General features: G+C 41.1%; 1 protein-coding gene, 1 long non-coding RNA gene and 1 pseudogene across 3 annotated transcripts in view; 2 read left to right on the forward strand and 1 right to left on the reverse strand.

Annotated features, from left to right (window-relative positions):
* The window catches only part of LOC102549242 (uncharacterized), a 1084685-nt gene that overhangs the window by 476165 nt on the left and 584101 nt on the right, over window positions 1-24419 (reverse strand). The window lies entirely within an intron of this gene.
* Window positions 11229-12152, forward strand: Vom1r106 (vomeronasal 1 receptor 106). Its single transcript, NM_001408830.1, has one exon. It carries the CDS (start codon window positions 11229-11231, stop codon window positions 12150-12152), a length of 924 nt encoding a protein of 307 aa, NP_001395759.1.
* Vom1r-ps96 (vomeronasal 1 receptor pseudogene 96) lies at window positions 20890-21160 on the forward strand (annotated as a pseudogene).

Raw genomic sequence — 24419 nt, forward strand, 5'->3', positions numbered from 1 at the left:
TGTAATGCTTTGTGAATTCTGGATATTAGTTCCTCTATCCAAACCATGGTTTATAAAAGTTCTCTGCTGTTCCAGATCTGTCTGTGTACTCTGCTGACAGTCTTTGAAAGTTAAGAAATAAACTGAAAAAAAATATCAATTGCACTAGCTTGTAATATTTAGTAATCAATTATCTGCAGAGGGTAAGAACCCATTATTGAAAATATTATATTTTGAGTAACAGAGCATAAAGAAATCATCTGGTCACCATAAAATTTTATGTCAAGCAGATAGTTTCAAAGTTCAGAAAATAATAATATATATTACCTCAGTGTGGACTCTGATAGGTATAACAACAACAAGCCTGGATTAATCGTGTCATAACCATCATGGAGTAACCAACAAATTAAGATTGAATTGAAGGTCCATTTTACAACATGGAACTCATATATATCAACAATTTAAGGAATTAGAATATGTAGCTGGAGAGGACACAGACCAAGGGGAAGAACTTATTAGCTTTATTCTGCTAAGTATACACAATAAAATGGACCCCTGTGCTTTTATTTTTATAAGAATATATTAGTACATCTTTCAGCCCTTGTAAATGAAACTATTGTTTGCAGTCTAAGTGATTTATACAGAGACTGACATCATTAACCATTCTGAGATGATGGAGGTCATTTATGTATTTTTGCATTTATGCATTTATGTACTTATGTATTTGTGTTCATTTACATCACAAATGTTGCCCCTGCTCTTGATCTCATCTCTCAGATTCCTTTCCAATATCCCTATATCCCTATCCCTTTCTCTCTTTTTTCTCCTCCTCCTCCTCCTCCATCTCTTCCTCTGCCTCCTCCACCTCCTCCTCCTCTTCTTCTTCCTCCTCCTATTCCTACTGCTACTCCTCTTCTCCTCCTTTTTCTTCTCTTTCTCCTCCTCTACCTCTTCCTTGTTCTCCATCGTCATTGTCTTTATCGTCATCATCATTGTCATCCTTTAATATTTTTAGAATTCAAGGATATAATGAAGGGGGATTTCACTAAATCACATATACATGTGTGAAATACTCAGAGACATTTAAGTATTAATTGCTCTAAATGTTTTTTAAGAACTAAGTTGACTTGCTTTGGACAAAGTCACAGTTGCCTGAATTCAACTTCATTCTTCTCATTAAAATGACCTCAAAGTTTCTATAATTTTCCACAGAAGAGCAAGTTAGTCATCCTCCAGGGATCATGAAAACTTAGCACATTTTCAAAACACATTGTTCCTTAAGGGATATTCATGAGAAACTTTTACTTTTAAATCTTTTTTTTTTAAAGTTTGCAACTTGGAAAAGTTTCCTCAATGATGCTGGCTCCCTAACCAATGCTGCCATTGTCACTGCACGTGAAATGAAAATTGTCATTCTGGAGGGAGGCGAGGTCACACGGTCACAGATACTTATGTCAGGCTTGAATTGTTTCCCTCTTCCACAGTGCTGGTTACTTTGAACTCAGGATTTATACAGTGAGCCCCACAAGCTGCAGAGGGAAGAAGCCAGGTGAGTATTCTTTATTTTAGAATTTTTTGTAGATCCAGCAAAGAAAAGAAGCATGTGAAAGTACTCTTGTCTCCTAATGAGAACCTGGGGTAAAAACATTTCTTTGAAAAAGACAGACAAGGTACAAGAATAATACAACAGCTAAAAGATGAGTGGGAAAGACACAAATATTTCTTACCCTTTCCTTCCTGGTTCTACTGTAATATAATAAAATATAAGGCCCCCACTGAAGGTGACTTTGGGTAACAGCAGGGTAATGCAACCTACATTGGTTGAAGGACATTGGTAATACATCAATGTGATAACTCAAGTTAACTTACATGAAGAGTAGAATAACACTGTATGTATCATTATTATAGTTTAATTTATCCTGGTTTCACATCGTAGTAAAAACATTACAATGGAAATATAAGAAATGTACAATCATGGGAAGATACAGGATGCAAATGTGTTCTGGAATAAAATCTATTCGCTGTGTGATACTTATTTAAGTAACTTTATGAATTATAGAGGCATTAGCTATATTTTATGACCCCTGATACAATGACTGGTTTGAAACCTCTCTCTTGAACTTAAGAGGAGATCACTAGAGGGAAGGTGTAGAGAAAGTACCACAGGAAAAACACCAAATGTGTCCTGAGTTTAGTCATACTCTAACATTAATCATAATGTGGTGTATACTTGCCTTTACTGTTTATTGCTGTTGCTAATGGAACACAGGGCATATTCATGGAGAGTCAAGGCTTTACCCCTCAGCTATGTTTGTCTTCACACTTAGTTCTTTATTTCAGTTTGAAAAATGTTCATCTTTCACATTTTTCAAGGTTTGTTTCTGTATGTCATATGCTTCTCACTTGAGTGCTTTGTAAATTTTATTATTATAAGTTCATTAATATAAGAAGTAGTTTATAATTCTTGTACAAATAAAATATTTAGTTACATAATTTGATCTTAAGGTATTTCTGCACACACTTTAGTATTTCATGTTGCACTTTGTACATAATAATTGTGTTAGTAATTCAACTGTAAATAACATGACAGTCTTTACTCCTTAATGATAACAATGCATTTTTTTTCTGGTATCATCATAAATACTAGCTCTTGTTGGAAGAAACTGGAATGTGGAACAATATTCTCAGGTCAGATCATGCTTAGAACATTATTAACAACTCAAAAGCTGTATTAACACTTGTCATCTGCCTATGAAATTAACTATTATGTCAAAATAAAAATTTATGTGAAATATTAATTTATTATATATTTTCATTTTATGTTATTGAATGCTTTGCCTGCATGTATATATAGGCATGATGAGAACACAGTTCCTGGAGATGACAGAAAATGGTGTAGGGATGCCCTCTAACTTGTGTTACATGCAGTTTTGGCACATAGGTGCCAAAAACCAAACGCAGGTCCTCTGCAACAGCAACAAGGTTTCTTTCCTATTGAGTGATATCTCTTGTTTCCCATAATAAAAACATTCCACAGTTAACAACATCTAATAAAATACTAGCAGAGTCAAAACAAAAAACAAACAAAAAAAAACAAAAAAAAAAAAACACCTCATGTGAGGATTACAATTTGCATAGAAAGCTAGAGGATGTTTGAAAATACCTGCCATGACTTTGTGAGCATAGCCTGAGTAGACTGTTTGTACCACACTAGTCATTTTAAGAACTTTCAGGCTCCACTCTGATGGTAAGAGGTTTTGGATTTACAGAATCAAGTACATACTGTGTTTCTAGGTTCTGGCCTTGACATGGAAATAAAGCTACTGTCCACATCAGACAGATATTGGCATCAAGGAAGGTATAAAGTTGAGAGGATAAGAGTGATTCATAAATTGTTACCACTGTTGGTCATTTATATTCTTAATTAATAAAATATTACACCTGCTGTTTTTATAGCATCCAGAATGTACAAGGAGAGAGTACAGAAGAAGCAGAAGAAAACAACCATGAAATCGAACCTGTTATCCATACAAAGGGAGCAATCTAACATTGAGTATGGACATGGGCCTTTATCATGGCCCTTTTCAGAGGATTGTGAAAATTAGGGAACATTCTATCTAACCTGCCTGTTTGAGGACTCTTTAGAACAAGAAAGGAGTGTGTCTCTCCTAATGTGGCCTATGAGGTCACTAAAAATCGTCTAGTGTGGTCTCTGTAAGAAGTCTGTAAGCAAAGAAGTTGAGGAATTCAAATTAACACATTGTCTGAAGAGGAAATTTACACATGTGAGCCAATATAAGATAAATATGTTCCTGACTGACTAGCTCTTAGCCATTTCTAGGAACATATTATTTTTCGTTGATATGTCGGTGAATATAAGGGACTGAAAGATGATAGAAGACATTATTGAGAAAGCTGGACACATGACAAGCAGCTTTTAGTGTCTCATTCACTGAGTGGCATAGAGTGTTCATTGTTAGGAGATGAATCAAATCCTGGGAACTGCAGCACTACTATACATCTTTTGGTTTCCTGTTGATCCTCACTATTATCAGGTAAGAAAGGCCATAGAATTTGAAAGGTACAGATTGACTTACATACAATGAAATGAATCCTTTAAAAATATATTTACCATTTGACATTTAACTGTATACAAAATAATATAAAGGTGATATTTGCCAGTGATAATATTTTATTTCAGTTGATGTGATCACACTGTAATTTTGTGTGTGGAATCCTATAGCTATAAAGATAAAGAAGCATTTCCAGATTGATCACAATGATTACAAAGACCTGAGCACAACAGTGGTGTCATACTGTAGTGGATTCTGGTTACTGTTTCTTTCCTTTAACATTTCTTCTTACCTCACTACATTGAATGTAGGTGGAAAAACAAATTCTCAATTCTCAAACACATTGTATACATAGTTCTTTTTTTTAAGTGTATATGTCTATGATATTTCTTTTTTCTCCATCTTTATTAAATTGGGTATTTCTTATTTACATTTCAATTTTTATTACCTTTTCCGGTTTCCAGGCCAACATCCCCCTAACCCCTATCCCTCCCCTTCTATAAGAGTTTTCCCCTCCCCATCCTCCCCACATTACCACCCTCCCTTAGTCATTACCAATTAAAGAACCTCAAATGACATAGCAGCTTTTATGATATCAAAAATTGTGAGTAAAATCTTCAAGACACACAAGTGTTGAAGTTTCAGGTGTTGAAGTGTTGAAGAAGAAGGTCAGTTCCACTGGAATCATCCATCTGGGAATGTGCACGACCTCTTAGTAAGAACAACTTGTGGAAGATAAAGCTTTAAAAATGTTCCAAGGTTCAGTCAAAATGCCTTTTATGCACTCTGTAAATATTATCCTTGTTTTATATAAATTCTGATTTCTCTGCTCTCAGATCTTCTTTCAGTTTGGACATGGCATTGGAATGCTTATGTCAATATTATCTTTTCTTTATTCTTACCAGTTATTCTTTGAGTTGTCAATACATGCTGATCACCCACTGGTTGAGTAGAAGAGAGAATAGAATAGAACTGGACTTAGGAATAAGAGACAGAAAGGGAGGGAGGGAGGGAGGGAGGGAGGGAGAGAGAGAGAGAGAGAGAGAGAGAGAGAGAGAGAGAGAGAGAGAAGGGAGGGAGGGAGGGGAGTGGGAATGGGAGAGGAAGGAAGATAAACATAGTACATAAGGGATCAATTGAATATCCCAAATATCTTTGGTATTTTGTCGGGGAGGTAACCAGATTAATTTAATGTAAATTGGGAGATATCCAGATTAGTTAAATGTAAACTGGAAATAAATACTAATTAATTTCCAACACACATTTATATGAAAATTAACATTAATAACAGGGATGTTGGCTTTTCACTTGTCCAGTATTGGGCACTATGTATCCTAAATGATCTCATATTTCCTCTACCTATGTTGTATGGGGAATATTAAAATATTCCCTACTCTTCTGTTGTAGTGATCTTTTTTATGGATATTTTATGTATTTACATTTGAAATGTAATCACCTTTCCCTCCTCTCCCATACCCTCCTTCTCTCTGCTTCTATGAGAATGCTAACACTCCCTCCCACCCACTTCCACCTCAGTGCCCTGGCATTCCCTTACATTGGCTAAACAAGCCTTCACAGTACCAAGGTCTTTTCCTCCTATTGCTGCTGGACAATGCCATCCTCTGATACATATGTGGCTCGAGTTATGGGTCCCTCCATGTGTACTCATTGGTGGTTTAGTCCAAGGGAGCACTGATGGGGTCTGGTTGGTTGATATTGTTGTTCTTCCTATGGAGTTGCAAGTTGCTTGAGCTACTTCAGTCTGTTCCCTAATTGCCCGACTGGGGTCCACTTGTACAATCCAATGGTTAGCTGCAAGCATCCTCACCTGTGAAAGTAGGGCTCTGGCAGAGATTCTCAGGAGACAACTATATGTGGTTCCTGTCGGCAAATACTCCTTGGCATCAGCAATAGTGACTGGATATAGTGGCTGCTTTTGGGATGGATCTTCAGGTGGGGCAGTCTCTGGATGACTTTTTCTTCAGTTACTGCCCAACTCTTTGTCCCTGTATTTCCTCTTGTGAATATTTTGTTCATTCTTCTAAGAAGGAATGAAGCATCCACATTTTAGTCTTCTTTCTTTTTGAGCTACATATGATCTGTGAATTTCTTCTCAGCTATTCCAAGCTTTTGGGATAATGTTCATTCATCGATGAGTGCATACCATGTGCATACTTTTGTCACTGGGATACCTCACACAGGATATTTTCTAGTTCCATCCATTTGCCTAAAAATTTCATGAAGTCATTGTTTTTAATAGCTGTGTGGTACTCCATTGTGAAAATGTTCCACATTTTCTGTATCCATTCCATTGTTGAAGGACATGTGTGTAGTGTCCAACTTCTGGCTACTAAAGGGCTACTATTAACATAGTGGAGCATGTGTCCTTGTTATATACTAGAGCATCTTTGGAGTGTATGTCCAGGAGTGGTATTTCTGGGTCCTCAGGCAGTACTATGTCCAATTTTCTGAGGAACTGCCAGACTGATATGCAGAGTAATTGTACCAACTTGCAATCCCACCAACAGTGGAGAACTGTTTCTCTTTCTGTATATTCTTGCCAGCATCTACTGTCACCTGAGTTTTTTATCTTAGCCATTCTGACTGGTGTGAGGTTGTACTTCAGGGTTGTTTTGATTTACAAACCCCTAATGACTAAGGCTGTTGAACATTTCTTTATCTTTAAATGCATCTTATTTATTCAGTATTCCTCAAGTGAGAATTCTTTGGATGTATGATTGGTAAAGACCTTGTCCGAATCTGTTGGTTACTGTTTTGTCTTAATAACAGTGTCCCTTGACTTACAGAAGTTTATAACATTATGAAGTACTATTTGTCAATTCTCTATCTTAGAGCATAAGCCATTGGTGTTCTGTTCACTAAATTTTCCCCTGTGCTCATGTGTTCAAGGTTCTTATCCACTTTCTTTTTTAGTCTTTCAAGGTGTCTGGTTTAATGTGAAAGTCTTTAATCCACATGGACTTAATCTTTTAAAAGGAGATAAGATTGGGTCAATTTGCTTTCTTCCAAAGTTAAATCAGGAACAGATAAACCATTTAAACAACCACATAACTCCTAAAGAAATAGAAACAGTCATTAAAGTTCTCCCAACCACAAAGAGCCCAGGTCCAGATGGGTTCAGTGCAGAATTCTATCAGACCTTCATAGAAGAGCTCATACCAATACTATCCAAACTATTCCACAAAATTGAAATAGATGGAGCACTACCGAATTCCTTCTATGAAGCCACAATTACTCTTATACCTAAACCACACAAAGACCCAACAAAGAAAGAGAACTTCAGACCAATTTCCCTTATGAATATCAACGCAAAAATACTCAATAAAATTCTGGCAATCCGAATCCAAGAGCACATGAAAACAATCCTCCACCATGATCAAGTAGGCTTCATCCCAGGCATGCAGGGATGGTTTAATATACGGAAAACCATCAACATAATCTATTATATAAACAAACGGAAAGAACAAAACCACATGATCATTTCATTAGATCTTCTAACTTCCATAGTCTCTGTTGAGCTGTCTGGTGTAATTCTGATAGCTCTGCCTCATATGTTACTTGACCATTTTCACTTAGTGCCTTTTAATATTCTTTCTTTGTTTTGTGTATTTGGGGTTTTGCTATTGTGTGACAGGAAGAATTTCTTTTCTGGTCCAATCTGTTTGGAGTTCTGTAGGCTTCTTTGATGTTCATGGGCATTTCTTTCTTTAGGTTAGGGAGGTTTTCCTCCATAATTTTTGAAGACATTTACTGGCCCTTTAAGTTGGAATTTGTGTTTTATTCTGTATCTATTATCCTTAAAATGGTTTTCTCATTGTGTTCTGGATGTCCTGGATGACTTCATTTAGGAGCTTTTTGTTTTTTGGGTTTTCTTTGCGAGTTGTGTCAATGTTTTCTATGGTATCTTCAGCCCCTGAGTCTCTCTCTTCAGTATCTCATATTCTGCTGTTGATGGTTACACCTATAATTCTTGATTTCTTTCCTAGGTTTTCTACCTCCAGAGATGTCTCCTTGTGCAATTTCTTCATTGTTCCTATTTTCATGTTTAGATCCTGGATGGTTATGTTCAGTTCCTTCACCTGTTTGGTTGTGTTTTCCTATAATTCTTTAAGGGATTTTTATATTTACGTTTTAAAGTCTTCTTGTTTACCTGTGTTCTCCTGTATTTCTTTAAGAGAGTTATTTATACCTTTTAAAGTCCTCTATCATCATCATGAGATATGATTTTAAATCCAAATCTTGCTTTTCTAGTGTGTTGAACTATCTAGTACTTGCTTTGGTGGGAGAACTGTGTTCTGATGATGCCAATTCATTTTGGTTTCTGTTGCTTAGGTACTTGCATGTACCTCTTGCCATCTGGTTATCTCTGATGTTTGTTGGTCTTGATGTCTCTGACTGGATCTTGTCACTTCTGTGAACCTGTGTGCCTTTGAGCCTGTGATCTTAGTAGTGAGAGCACTCCTGGGAGACCAGCTCTCTCAGGGTAGGTTATGGGTCTGGAGAGCTGTGGGACAGCCTTAGCTCTGGATGCAGATAAAGACTGGAAGGGTTCCGTTCTACGCAGCCATTAGGCTCCTGGTCCAGGTGCTTTTGTTTGGTCTTTCTTTTGGTAGTCAGTGAAGAGATAGTGGGGTCCTTCCTCTGTGCTGTGGACTTAGGAGGGAGAGTGTTTCTGGCAGACCAGCTCTCTGAAAGCAATTTTTGTGTCCAATAGTTGTGAGACAGCCCCAGGTCTGGGAGCAGATTGAAATCCAAAGGTTCCTGTTTTGGGCTGTCTGGCAGCTCCTGCATCCTGTGTGCTCTTGTTTGCTTTCCTTGCATAGTCAATGGAGAGAAAGTGGTGTCCCTCCTGTGGGCTGTGGGCTTAGGAGGAGGAGCCCTTCTGGCAGACCATCTCTCTGTAGGCAAATTTTGGATTGAGTGCTGTGGGATACCACCCATTCTTGTGTTCTTAATTCCACCACTTGGTAGGAAAAGGCAGGAGGCTATCTGTGAGATCGAGTTCAGCTTGTTCTGTATAGCAATGCCAGGAAACATTGAGAGGACATGTACAAAACAAAAATGAAAGAAAAAAACAAAAGGCCCAACAAGAACACTAACAAAAACAAAACTTTGAATGACATTGTTTTCTCTTTTTACATGTTCTCTCTTTGAATTGTAGATCTAAATGATAACATATTTACTATGTGTACGAGGGTCAGATAGAGCATCAAACGTATAAAGAACAGGTTTATAATACTATCGTAACAATATTTAAGTAGACTTACACACCAGTAAGCATAAGTATTAAATGTATTGGAGGATTTTTGTTGGGATCACTGTCTCAAACTATTTTTCTGTAAGTTTCAAGTAAATTAACCAGCTCTGTTCATCCAGATAGTTAAATCAGTCATTCTCTCTGTCTTTTCTTTCTTCCTACTTTTCTTCATGTATCTTTCCTTTCTTCTTTCCCTCCCTCCCTTCCTCTTGCCCTCACTTCTTCCTTCCTTCCATTTTTTCTCCTTCCTTCCTTCCTCCTTCTTTTCATTCTTTCTGTCTTTCTTTGTACATAACATACACTAATAAAGCAAAAATGACAACCCTTTAAAGAATTTTTATAGGTCAGGCACAATGTGGAATACAGTAGATAGAATGAAACTAAATGCTATAAGGTTCTCAACAGTTCACTTTAACTTTAACCAACGTACACTAATAAAGCAAAAAATGACAACCATTTAAAGAATTTTTATAGGTCAGGCACAATGTGGAATACAGTAGATAGAAGAAAACTAAATACTATAAGGTTTTCAACAGTTCACTTTAACTTTAAAAAATAGATATCTGTTACATTTTTTAAAGGAAAGACTTATTGGTGACAATGACAAGGTAAGATCACATTTGACTTCTGCGTGGCTTTTATAAATGGAGTCCTACACCAACAACTCATATTGAAGTTTCTCTTAGTCTATTTGACTTTTGTAATGTGTGAATCTATGAGATTTCCAGAAGTACAAAGCCCTTCTCTCTAAGATTCCTGACCAGAATATGTGTGTGTGTGTGTTTATATAGTGTGACTTTGCATAGCAACTAGTTCTTAAGTTGTCACTTGAAGCATCACTGTATTATAGTATAGAATTTAAATAAGTTTTTCTTATTAAAGATAACTACAAGATCATGGCACTTCAAAGATCACTGTGTTGATCAGAACATCATACCCAGAGTCTGTAGTTAGTAGGTTTGGTGAGTTCCTAGAGCAATATATTTTTACAGAGTACCCTGGAATGCATTTTACATCTAGCTTTTAAAGGCAAAAGTACTAGAGAAATTTAAATCTTGATTGGCATTGGCATAAAGCAGCAAAGCAATCAATCAGTAGTACAGAGTCCAAAAACATACAGTTACCCGGGGCATTTTGACCACCACTGTCCAGAGATAGGTTCTTTCCTGTGAGTCTGTTCAGGAAAAATTTAGAAAAGAAAAGGTAACAAGAGGACAAAAGCAGAGAACAGACAGAGCAAACTGACTTTTTGCAAGACTAAGAATAGATTTAGAATTGTGTTATTTATCTCTCATTACTAATTTCTTGATTTCCAATGATGTATACATTTAGTATTGCTTTAAGTGAATGGTATGAGGGTAAATTTTAAAAAATCTTCCAAAAATATTTTTCTGGTTTAAAAAGATGAATTATTTTACTTAATTTTTTTTGGTTTTACTGAAGTTGATTTCTTTTTATATTATATATATATATATATATAAATTATGATTGTTTATATTATCTGTCATGTTTCTTTACTTCTTCTAGGCCAGTATCACATTATCCTGAGTGCTGCACATTCTAGGAAACTTGATGTACCTCATTTTATCAATATGAGCATTCTGAGATATTGAATAATCCTACATTTAACAAGCATGCAAAGTAACCACTGTTTTCAAAATTTGGGGGATGGTGGTTTTTTGTTGTCATTCTTGTTTTTGTTTGTAATTCAGTCTAGGTTGGCCTTGTACACTTGAGTTTAAAGGACCCTCTATTTCTTCATCCTTTTAGTAACTCCATGAATTAAAGGCGTCCTCAATCACCACAGGCTACAACCAATTACCATTATTCATTAGACCAGAGAAATAAAATGGCTATACTGTAAAAAAAAAAAAAAAGAAACTATTCTGATTCACAAAATGGACTTCTGGAAGCTGGCAATCAAAATTACTTTCTTATCACAAACTACAACTGGAATTCTGGGAAATTTTTTCTTTATTTTCTACTATTTAGCCCTTTACCACAGACAATGCACATTAAAGCCCACAGATTTGATTCTGATGAACCTAATGACAGCCAATGTGATCATAATTCTCTCTATAGGTGTGCCCCAAACAATGGCAATTTGGGGATTGAAGGAGTTCTTTAATCATTTAGAATGTGACCTTGTATTGTACCTTCAGGGATGTGCACGAGGTGTGTCCATTTGCACCATCTGCCTTTTGAGTGTTTTCCAAACTCTGATCATCAGTCCCAAGAAATCTTTTTGGAAGTATTATAAAGTGAAAGCTTCCAAGTACATTGGCTGTTGCGTTTCCTTCCTCTGGGTCTTGAATGTGTTAATTAATTCCATTTCATTTCTGTATACGTTTATCAAAAAGAATAACAAAAATGTGACAAGAATTCGAGATTTTGGGTACTGTATTCTTATAGGGAGTGATGACATCACTGACTCACTTTATGCAGCAATGGTGGTGTGCCCTGAAGTCTTCTTTTCTGTGCTCATTGCCTTGGCAAGTGTCTCCAAGATTGTCATTTTGTGCAGACACAAGAAGAGGATTCAACACATCCGTAGCACTCGTGGTTCCAGCCAAATGTCCCCAGAGTCTAGAGCCACTCAAAACATCCTCACAGTGGTGTCTACTTTTCTGACCTTTTGTACTCTCACCTCCATCTTAAGAGGCTGTATAGCTCTTTTTCATAGTCACAATTGGTGGCTGATGAACATCAATCACCTCACTTCTCTGTGTTTTCCCACGTTTGCACCCTTCGTTCTTCTGAGTCACAACTCTATTGTATCTAGATTCAGTTTGGTCTGGATAAGAAAAAAGAATGTCTCATAATTTCCATATTGTCCAAATGCTTACTCACTCTTCACCCTAATAGGTCAATAAAGAATGTTAAAAGAGTTATGCCCTTTCTTTCTAAAATTGGTCAAATGTAGTCAAAGTATATTCACTTTGAAAGACCCCTTCCAGAAAAGGGATTATACAAGCCTAGCCCTAGGCCCTCAAACATAGAAATAACAGATGAGTTTTAATACACAGGCCTGGAACTAAAATAAGCCTTATGAGAAAGTTCAAGAAGTTCATATGAGTCCCAAGCTTTGTGGGACAAGCTGACCCAACATTTAGACAAAATAGCCCAGAAAAGAAAAGAAAATGCAGAAACTAGACTAAAATATGGGCATTGCTCCATGGGCCACCTGGCAGGGAAAAAGAAACAGTTCCTGACCCCCTGGGAGACCCGACCACCATGTGCTTTTTGCTAACTCATTGTTATGATTATAGCCAAAATAGGTAATGTACACGTATGTTTCATTTACTCCACCAATCACATCCCTGTAACCATGCATCTGCTTCTGTAAGCCTGCTTCTGCTCCCCAAAATACTATAAAAAGCCTACCCTGGCTCTGTTAGGCGCGCCAGTCTTCCGAATTGACTGGGACTCCCACAGATACCTGTGCTTCCTGGTCAATAAAAATCCTCTTGCAAATTGCAGCCTGTGGACTCGGACTGGTCATTGGGGCTTGAGGATCTCCCTCCTGAGGGAAGATTCTCGCTGAGAGTCTTACACTTGGGGGCTCGTCCGGGATCGGAGATCCTCTGCCTAGAGACCACCGACCACCCACCGGGAGGTAAGCTGGCCAGCATTTGTCTTGTCCTGTCTTGTCTTGCTTTGTGACTTGTTCTGTAAATGCTTAGTTACTTGGCTTGGGTCTAGACCGTTTGTCTTTGGGCAGGCCAGAGAAGGAGCTGACGAGCTCAGACTTCTCCCCCGCAGCCCTGGAAGACGTTCTAAGGGTGTTTGGAGCCCGATTTGTCAGGGCTCAGTCTGTATCAGAAGGATACGTAGTTTTGGTGGAGGGTGAGGGATCCGGACCCTCAGTGCGCCCCTCCGACTTTTTACTTTCAATTTTGCGCCATAGCCGCGTGGCGCGCTTGACTGTTGCTTGTTTGATTGTTAGGTGTGTTTGTCTTGTTTGCTCTCTAATTTACCTTGAAACTAACATGGGACAGTCTTTAACAACGCCGTTGAGTCTTACTCTCGACCACTGGAAGGACGTCAAGGACCGAGCAGATGAACAAGGGGTCGAAATTAAGAAGGGGAAGTGGCAGACCCTTTGCACTTCTGAGTGGCCCACTTTTGGAGCCGGATGGCCGGTGGACGGTACTTTTAACAAAAATGTTATTTTACAGGTCAAGGATCAGATCTTCCATAAAGGACTACATGGACATCTTGACCAGGTGCCTTACATTATCACCTGGGAAAGCCTTGCCTTTGAGCCCCCTTCTTGGGTGCAACCCTTTGTAGACTTAAGTTGGCCCCCTACTCCCTCAGCCCCACTTGCTCCTCTCTTAACCCCTTCCTCTCTCTTTCCTGTCCGGACCAAGACATCCAAACCTAAGCCGGTGCTTCCGGAAGATTCTAACTCTCCCCTTATAGATCTCTTATCTGAGGAGCCTCCTCCATACCCTGTATCTACCAGGTCAACTCAGGAGGCAGAAGCAAGATTGCCTGCCCTCCCAGAAGCTGAACCCCAGTCTGAGGCAGCATCCTCTCCAATAGCAGGGAGACTACGCCATAAGCGGGAAACAGCACCGGATTCGACCTCGCAGGCCTTTCCCCTTAGACAGGGAACGGGAGGGCAGACCCAGTATTGGCCTTTTTCCGCGGCCGATATTTACAATTGGAAGCAGCACAATCCCCCTTTTTCCAAGGACCCAGTGGCCCTTACTGAACTAATAGAATCTGTTTTACTTACACATCAGCCCACTTGGGATGATTGTCAGCAGCTTTTACAGGCTCTTTTGATTTCGGAGGAAAAACAGAGGGTGTTTCTGGAAGCCAGGAAGCATGTCCTGGGGGATGATGGGCATCCTACTCAGCTGCCTGATGCACTTGATGATGCATTTCCACTCACAAGGCCGAACTGGGACTTCAATACGGTTGACGGTAGGGGACACCTACACCTTTACCGCCAGTTGCTCTTAGCGGGTCTCCGAGGGGCTGCCCGGCGCCCAACCAATTTGGCTCAGGTGAAGCAGGTATTACAGGGGGCCGATGAGACCCCCTCAGCTTTCTTAGAAAGACTAAAAGAGGCCTATTGCATGTACACACCCTATGATCCAGATGACCCAGGGCAGATGACGAGTGTTTCTATGTCCTTCATCTGGCAGGCTGCGCCAGATATCAGGGCTAAGTTACAGAGGTTGGAGAACCTACAGGGTTATACGCTGCAGGACTTGCTTAAGGAAGCAGAAAGGATTTTTAATAAGAGAGAGACCCAGGAAGAGGAGGAGGAAAGATTACGTAGGGAGAAAGATGAGAGGGAGAGAAAGAGGAGCAAGGAGCTGAATCGGATTTTGGCCGCCGTAGTTCAGAGTCAGGGAAGGAAGGGAGACAGGAAGGGAAATCGAAAGGGGCTGAAGCTGGACAAGGATCAGTGCGCCTACTGCAAGGAGAAAGGACATTGGGCCCGAGACTGCCCTAAGAACCCTAAGAACTCCCGTGGACCCCGGAAGAAGCCAGAGACCTCCCTTTTGACCCTAGATGAAGATTAGGGAGGTCAGGGCCAGGAGCCCCCCCCTGAGCCCAGGATAACTCTTGAAGTTGGGGGGCAGCCCGTTACCTTTCTAGTGGACACCGGAGCTCAACATTCAGTCCTCACCCAGGCTCATGGACAGCTCAGTGACCGAACAGCCTGGGTGCAAGGAGCCACTGGTGGCAAGATATATCGATGGACAAGAGACCGCTGGGTTCAGCTGGCTACTGGTAAGGTGACTCATTCTTTCCTACATGTTCCGGATTGTCCATACCCTCTACTGGGCCGTGACTTGCTTGCTAAACTAAAAGCACAAATTCATTTTGAAGAAGGAGGGGCCCGGATAACTGGTCCCCAGGGAACCCCTCTCCAAGTTCTAACCCTTCAATTAGAGGACGAATATAGACTATATGAACCGGGACATGACAAGCCACAAACTACAGAAATAGACTCTTGGGTCACAAAGTTCCCACTAGCATGGGCAGAGACTGGGGGAATGGGACTAGCGCTTCAGCAGCCTCCTTTGATTATTCAACTAAAGGCCACTGCAGTTCCAGTTTCTATAAAGCAGTATCCCATGTCACAGGAGGCCTACCAGGGAATAAGACCACATATTAGAAGGCTTCTAGACCAGGGCATTTTAGTCCCTTGCCGGAATACGCCCCTGTTACCTGTCAAAAAGCCGGGAACTGGAGATTACAGGCCAGTACAAGATTTAAGGGAGGTCAATAAAAGGGTAGAAGACATCCATCCGACTGTCCCAAACCCTTACAACTTACTCAGTACTCTGCCCCCCACACATACTTGGTATACAGTTTTGGACCTGAAAGATGCTTTCTTTTGTCTTCGGCTCAGCCCGGAAAGCCAACCTTTATTTGCTTTTGAATGGAAAGATCCGGATTTGGGACTTTCGGGTCAATTGACTTGTACTAGATTGCCCCAGGGATTTAAAAATAGTCCCACTCTGTTTGATGAAGCTTTACATCGGGATTTGGCTGATTTTCGAGTCCAGTACCCTTCTCTTATACTCCTGCAATACGTTGATGACCTGCTTTTGGCAGGTGCCACTGAGAGGGCCTGCCATTTGGGGACAGAATCCCTCCTACAGACTCTGGGGCACCTAGGCTATCGGGCCTCAGCAAAAAAGGCCCAAATATGTCAAACTCAAGTCACTTATCTGGGATATCAGCTGAAAGATGGACAGAGGTGGTTAACCTCAGCTCGAAAACAGACTGTGGTTGGCATCCCGGTTCCAAAAAGCCCCCGTCAGCTGAGGGAGTTTTTAGGCACGGCAGGATTCTGCCGCCTCTGGATCCCGGGTTACGCCGAGATGGCTGCTCCCCTATACCCGCTTACTAAACAAGGGACGCTGTTCCAATGGGGGTCACAACAACAAGAGGCTTTTGACAACATCAAGCGTGCCTTATTGTCCTCCCCTGCCCTTGGCCTCCCAGATGTTACCAAGCCTTTCGAGCTGTTTGTAGATGAAAAGAAAGCCTATGCAAAAGGAGTTCTTACACAAAGACTAGGGCCCTGGAAGGGGCCAGTGGCCTATTAATCAAAGAAGTTAGACCCCGTTGCTTCAGGATGGCCACCTTGCCTGAGGATGGTAGCAGCAATTGCACTCCTGACTAAGGATGCTAATAAACTGACCCTAGGACAGCCTCTGACTATTTTGGCACCTCATGCGGTAGAGGCCCTGATAAAACAACCTCCTGACCGATGGCTCTCTAATTCCCGCATAACTCATTACCAAGCTATGTTGTTAAACACGGAGAAGGTCCAGTTTGGCCCGGTGGTGGCTTTGAATCCGGCTACCCTACTCCCCTTACCGGAAGGAGCTGAACCACATGACTGCCTACAGATTTTAGCAGAAACACATGGAACCAGACCAGATCTAATGGATCAGCCTCTTCCGAATGCTGACCACACCTGGTATACGGATGGCTGCAGTTATGTTGCGGATGGGGAGCGGAGGGCCGGAGCTGCCATCACCACCAAAGATGAGGTAATCTGGGCAAGTGCCTTACCTGCAGGCACCTCCGCTCAACGAGCCGAGCTCATTGCCTTGACACAGGCTCTTAAGATGGCAGAAGGTAAGAGACTAAATGTATACACTGACAGCCGTTATGCATTTGCTACTGCACATATTCATGGTGAAATCTACCGAAGACAGGGATTACTTACATCAGAAGGAAAAGAGATCAAAAATAAGGCTGAGATCTTAGCTCTCTTAAGGGCTCTATTCCTACCAAAAGGACTGAGTATCATACATTGTCCAGGACACCAGAAAGGACAGAGTCCAGAAGCTCGGGGAAACCAGTTGGCAGATGCTTCGGCTCGAAAGGCTGCAGAGAAAGGACAGATCCTGACTCTGATCAGTGCAGATAACCATGAGCAAGTTTCCCCATGGCCATATGATTCAGAGGACATAGACCTCCTAAAGAAAATGGGGGCCATATACTCTCCTCAACTAAAAAGATGGGTCTATAATGAAAAGATTGTCATGCCTACAAAATTGACTTTTGAATTAATATCTTATTTACATAAGCTAACCCACCTGGGAATCAAGAAAATGAGAACTCTCCTGGAGCGAGAAGAAATAGGTCTTTATCTTTTGGGACAGGGTCAGGCCTTGCGAGAAGTGACTGAAAACTGTAAAGCTTGTGCCCAAGTGAACCCAGGGAAAGTGAAAAATGGTATTGGGACTCGTCCCAGGGGGCATCGTCCTGGCATCCACTGGGAGATTGATTTTACTGAAATCAGACCAGGCATGTATGTTTACAGATACCTGCTGGTGTTTGTGGATACATTTTCAGGATGGGTCGAGGCCTTTCCCACCAAACATGAGACTGCAAAGATAGTCACCAAGAAATTTCTTGAAGAGATTTTTCCCAGGTATGGTATGCCTCAAGTCCTGGGATCGGACAACAGGCCCGCTTTCGTTTCCCGGGTAAGTCAGTTGGTGGCCAAATTACTGGGGATTGATTGGAAACTACATTGTGCATACAGACCCCAGAGTTCAGGACAGGTAGAGCGTATGAATAGAACAATTAAGGAGACTTTATCCAAACTTACGCTTGCAACTGGCAGAAAGGATTGGGTTTCCCTCCTCCCCTTAGTTCTTTACAGGGCCCAGAACACGCCGGGCTCTCATGGGTTGACTCCTTTTGAGATAGTGTATGGGGCACCACCCCCATTTATTGATTTCTTTAATTCCAATATTGCTAATCTTGCTAATAGCCCTTCCCTGGAAACCCATCTACAAGCTTTGTAGCTCGTGCAGAGAGACATCTGGAGACCTCTAGCTGCTGCATACCGGGACAGACTTGATCAGCCGACAGTGCCACACCCGTTCCAGGTGGGGGACCTCGTATGGGTACGCAGACACCAGATTAAGAATCTTGAGCCCCAGTGGAAAGGACCCTACACTGTCCTCCTGACGACACCAACCGCCCTGAAGGTGGACGGAATTGCTGCGTGGATCCACTCTTCACACGTCAAGGCAGCCCAACCGGAGGAAGCCACCGCACAGCAGACATGGAGAGCCCAATGCACCCGGAACCCCTTAAAGCTGCGACTCACACGCGTACACTCCTGACACTAATCACCCTGAGCATGTGCTGGAGGGAGGGGGTTGCTGGACAACCAAGCCCTCACCAGGTTGTCAACCTTTTCTGGGTTATAGGCAACCTGGAGACAGGGTGGACACAGGTGTTAGCCAACGGTGCTCATTCCCCAGGCACCTGGTGGCCTACTCTAACCTTTGATTTATGTCAGTTGGCTAAAGATTCATGGGGACGTACTGCGAAATCTCCCTGCAATTCTTACCCCCCTTGCTGGCGTTCTAGTTGGTATGTCTGTCCGGGAGGAAAAAGGACCGCCCAATGTGGGGGGCCAGAAACCTTTTACTGTGCTAAATGGGGATGTGAGACTCATACTAATGGACCCTGGAAAGCCAAAGGGGGAGATCTCGTGACTTTTACTGGCTTAGCTGGGGAATCTAACATCCAAATGAGGTTCACTGAGGCAGGAAAGAAACATGATTGGAAATCTGGGGTACAGTGGGGTCTCCGCCTCAATACCCCTGGGCAGACCCATCCGGGCCTGTTGTTTTCTCTCCAACTGGTTCGAGAGCGGATTGCCCCGGCCGTAGGACCTAACCTAGTCCTAAAGGATCAAAGAACCCCCTTACTTCCGGCTCCAGCCCATTTGCCTAGATTCACTCAAACCTCTCTAGTGACCCACTCCTTCACAAGTAGACATTCTGCCGCTCCGACCACTCATGCACCAGGTACAGGAGATCGGCTACTTAATCTAGTAAAGGGTGCATATCTAACTCTCAATTATTCAGATCCATTTAGAACTCAAGAATGCTGGCTATGTCTAGTCTCCAGCCCACCTTACTATGAAGGAGTAGCAGTTTTAGGCAATTACACCAACCAGACTACAGCCCCGGAGAGCTGTTCTGCTAGTCTCAACCATAGATTGACACTGCCCGAGGTCACAGGACAGGGGCTCTGTATAGGAACCGTGCCACCCACTCATCAGGCACTCTGCAATGTCACAAGAAAAGCTCCCACTGGGAAATATTATTTGGCTGCCCCACCAGGCACTTATTGGGCCTGCAATACTGGACTAACTTCGTGCATTTCAGCCATTATTTTAAATCAAACATCTGATTACTGTGTATTGACAGAGATTTGGCCCAAAGTCATCTATCATGAGCCTGAGTATGTGTATTCTTATTTTGAGGAACATCCACGGATTAAGAGAGAGCCCATCACTCTGACTTTAGCCCTGTTGATAGGATGAATTACCTTTGGAGGAGTAGCTGCAGGTATAGGGACAGGAACGACTGCCCTTATAGAGACAGGCCACTTCCGTCAATTGCAAGCAGCTATGAATGCAGATTTGAAAGCAATCGAAGAATCTATAAGTGCTTTAGAAAAGTCTTTGACATCTCTGTCAGAGGTGGTCCTACAGAACAGAAGGGGGCTTGATATGATGTTTCTCCGAGAGGGTGGGTTATGCGCTGCACTAAAAGAAGAATGCTGCTTTTATGCTGACCATACTGGGATAGTAAAGGACAATATGGCCAAACTCCGTGAGTGCTTGGCACATAGGCAAAAGATGTCTGAGTCCCAGCAGGGATGGTTTGAAGGGTGGTTTAATCAATCCCCATGGTTTGCTACCCTGCTATCAACTTTGATGGGACCTTTAATAATCCTTCTCCTGATTCTCCTATTTGGACCCTGCATCCTAAACAAATTAGTACAATTCATAAAAGATAGGCTTTCAGTTATTCAAACTTTTGTGTTAAGACAACAGTATCAATTAGTAGAACAACAACCAACTGAAGTACCTTAAATAACTCAATAAATGAGTGAAAGATTCCACTCAAGGACAAAAAGAAAATGGGGGAATGAAAGACCCCTTCCAGAAAAGGGATTATACAAGCCTAGCCCTAGGCCCTCAAACATAGAAATAACAGATGAGTTTTAATACACAGGCCTGGAACTAAAATAAGCCTTATGAGAAAGTTCAAGAAGTTCATATGAGTCCCAAGCTTTGTGGGACAAGCTGACCCAACATTTAGACAAAATAGCCCAGAAAAGAAAATGCAGAAACTAGACTAAAATATGGGCATTGCTCCATGGGCCACCTGGCAGGGAAAAAGAAACAGTCCCTGACCCCCTGGGAGACCCGACCACCATGTGCTTTTTGCTAACTCATTGTTATGATTATAGCCAAAATAGGTAATGTACACGTATGTTTCATTTACTCCACCAATCACATCCCTGTAACCATGCATCTGCTTCTGTAAGCCTGCTTCTGCTCCCCAAAATACTATAAAAAGCCTACCCTGGCTCTGTTAGGCGCGCCAGTCTTCCGAATTGACTGGGACTCCCACAGATACCTGTGCTTCCTGATCAATAAAAATCCTCTTGCAAATTGCAGCCTGTGGACTCGGACTGATCATTGGGGCTTGAGGATCTCCCTCCTGAGGGAAGATTCTCGCTGAGAGTCTTACAACTTGTACCACCTACTCCTTGAGTATCTTTTAATCAATGGCTATCAGTACCCTTAAATCCTTTTAGGAGTATCATAAAGACAAACCTATAAAGAACATTAATTGTTTAATTTCCCTCCTCTCGGTCTTGCACATGTAGATCAATTTCATTTTCTTTGTGTACACATTTATCAAAAGGAATAGCAAATCATGTTACAAGAACATGAGCTTTTGGATAGTGTTCCCTTATAGGTACTGATGACATGAGTTGACTCATTCTGTACTATATTTAGCTCATTGTACTCTTCAAGTTTCAGATACTACAGATTTTCAGTTTTATAGTTTTATAGTACAGATGATGTGCATAGAAGTAAACCAACTGTCTATAAAACTTGTGGCTTTCATACTATCAAATTTTCTTAATTACCGTACTGCTGCACAGACATCTGGTGGACACTGCATTATAACTGCAACGCCAGCCAAATCATCATTGGCCGTAAATTCATGTGGTCCTTATCTCAGGATAGCTATTCTAGCCTACACCAGTACTAATTCTCAGGACAATTATTTGTACTTTCTCCAGAAGCAATACTACCTGGTTGTTCTTATCTTATAGCAACAGTCCTCCACAAATTCTGGAAAGATAGCATCAACCCTAGTCAATCACTGAAAAATGTCAATTCATATCTTCCATCCTGTGACAAAACTGATGGAAAATTAGTGATTTTTTTGAAGTTGTCTTGCCTTTGTTTGTTAGTATACTTTTCTTTTTTGGGGGGGGGTCTTTTTTTTTTTTTTTTTGGAGCTGGGGACCGAACCCAGAGCCTTGCGCTTCCTAGGCAAGTGCTCTACCACTGAGCTAAATCCCCAACCCCGTTAGTATACTTTTCTTCTTTGCCCTGTTATTAAACATATATTTTTCTCATACAAAATAATCTGAATACAGCTTCTTCTTTCTCTATACTTATTCCAGTTTTTCCCTACCTCTTTTTCCATCTGGATTCACTACCTTTCTATCTCTCATTAGAAATGAACAGGCTTCTGTGAGAAACTACAAAGCATAGCAACACAAAATAAGGTAATATAAAACAAAACCTATCATAATGAAGTTAGACAGGATAAGCTAGCACAGAAACAAAAGTTCCTCAAGAGAAGGTACAAGAATCAAAGCCATATTTCCACATTCACGAGTCCCACTAAATGCATGAAAGTAAAGTTATAGTATATATGCGGAGGACCTTCACCAGAATAAGTAGGCCCTGCGATTGTTGATTCAGTCTCAGTGAATTCATCTGAGCTTTTTTTTTTAATTTTTTAATTTTTTGAATGAATAAATAATTTTTATTGGATTTTTTAAAATATTTCTTATTAGATATATTTCTTTACTTACATTTCAAATGTTTTTCCCCTTCCCGGTTTCCTGTCCATAAATCCTCATTCCCTCCTCTCCCCCTCCCCAATACAGGTACTCCCCCTATACATCCCCCTTAATGCCCCCCATATTCCCCTGCACTGGGGGTCCAACCTTGGCAGAACCAAGGGCTTCCCCTTCCCCTGGTGCCCCTACATGCCTATTCTCTGCTACACATGCAGTTGGAGCCCTGGGTCAGTCCATGCATAGTCTTTCAGTAGTGGTTTAGTCTCTGGAAGCTCTGGTTGGTTGGCATTGTTGCTTTCATGGGGTTGCAAGCTCCTTCAACTTTTTTAATACTTCCTCTGATTCCCCCTAAGGCTGTCCTATTCTCAGTTCGGTGGTTGGCTGCTAGCATTGACCTCTGCATTGGACATGCTCAGGAGCCATTGTCTCCTGATATCCTCTGTCTCCTCCATCTCCCTCTTCTTGCAGTCTCTTCTGCTGGGATTCCTGACCTTTGAGCAGAGAGATTTGAAAGAGAAATCTCATATACAACTGAATATTGTAAGTCTCTCTCTCCCTCTCTCCCTCTCTCCCTCTCTCCCTTTCTCCCTCTCTCCCTTTCTCCCTCTCTCCCTTTCTCCCTCTCTCTGTTTCTCTCTCTCTCTCTCTCTCTCTCTCTCTCTCTCTCTCTCTCTCTCTGTTTCTCTCTCTCTCTGTTTCTCTCTCTCTCTCTCTCTCTCTCTGTGTGTGTGTGTGTGTGTGTGTGTGTGTGTGTGTGTGTGTGTGCTTGTGCATGTGCATGTGTGTCTACTGTCTGGCCACAGTTCTCTAAATTTGTTCCCATCTACATCAAGAGGAAGCCTCTCTGATCATGCAGAAATAAGGCACTGATCTATGAGTATAGCAGAAACCATTAGGTGCCACTTTTATTCCTGAAGATCAATATTATTTGAAATCACCCTACATCCCTGGGTTATGCAGACTCTGGGTTTTGGTCTATCATGCAATATCAGGTATAGATTCTAAATCATGGGGTTAGATTTCAAATCAGATATTAACAACTTACACCTACAAGGTTTGTATTACCATTGCCCTAGCACATTTTGCAAATAAATAGATCATAGTTTTTGTGCCAGGGTTGATCTTTACTTTTCTCTTTTTTTTACCCTACAGAATAACTTTTGGTGTCATACAAACCACTTTGACCTCTCAATATTCAGTGATATGTGTGTGTGTGTGTGTATGTGTGTGTGTGTGTGTGTGTGTGTGTGTGTGTGTGTGTGTGTGTGTGTTGGCTACAGCACTGGGTTCTTTTGTCCTTTTGTGGAGAGTAATCTATTGCCTCACAATGACCTTGGATATTTGATTTCCATGCGGTGGTTTGGCCAACTGCTCAATTGGATGAAACCCAGTAAGAGAACTGGGTATTTTGTTTGGGGCATGGGATAGATAGTTGGATTTCCTTCTTCCTTATTATTTGCAGGCTTAATTAAGTTTGCATTTGGATATAGCAAGTTTCCACTGAATTACATTTCCATACTAGTCATCAAAGTGCCTTCAATTCTAGCTGTCTCTCCTTTCATTTCCTCCTTCAAAGCCATCTCCCCACCTACTACCCAACTGATCCTCCTATTCATGTCTTTTCCCTTTCCCTGGATCCAGTCCACCCATTAACTCTATTCTATTTCATTTTTCCAAGGATGTTAGCCTTTCCTACTTCTTTCCTCTATTCCCAACCCCTCTGTTTTTATCGATTATAGCTTAGAAATTATTTACTTAAAACTCATACCCAGGTATATGTTAATATGTACCAGATTTACCCTTTTTGATCTGAGTTACCTCATTTGGGATATTTTCTATTTCACCATTTGCCTGAAAATTTCATGATCTCCTTGTTCAAGAGTTGAGTGTTACTCTTTTGTGCATATATATGACATTTTCTTCATCACATTCCTGTTGAGGGACATTTAAGTTATTTTTCTGACTATTATGGATAGAGTATCAATGAACATATTTTATCAAGTGTCTCTGTGTTAGGATGAAGCATTCTTTGGCAATATGCCCTAGATTCATACAGCTGGATCGTGAGGTAAATTGATTCACTGAGGCATATTTGTCATTGATACCAATCTCAATTTATTTTTCATTTTTATATAGCAGAGCTACTAAATCTAGTAAGTTAATTTTGTGTCTAT

The sequence above is a fragment of the Rattus norvegicus genome, chromosome 7 (assembly GCF_021556685.1).
Source record: "Rattus norvegicus strain SHRSP/BbbUtx chromosome 7, alternate assembly SHRSP_T2T, whole genome shotgun sequence".
NCBI lineage: Eukaryota > Metazoa > Chordata > Mammalia > Rodentia > Muridae > Rattus > Rattus norvegicus.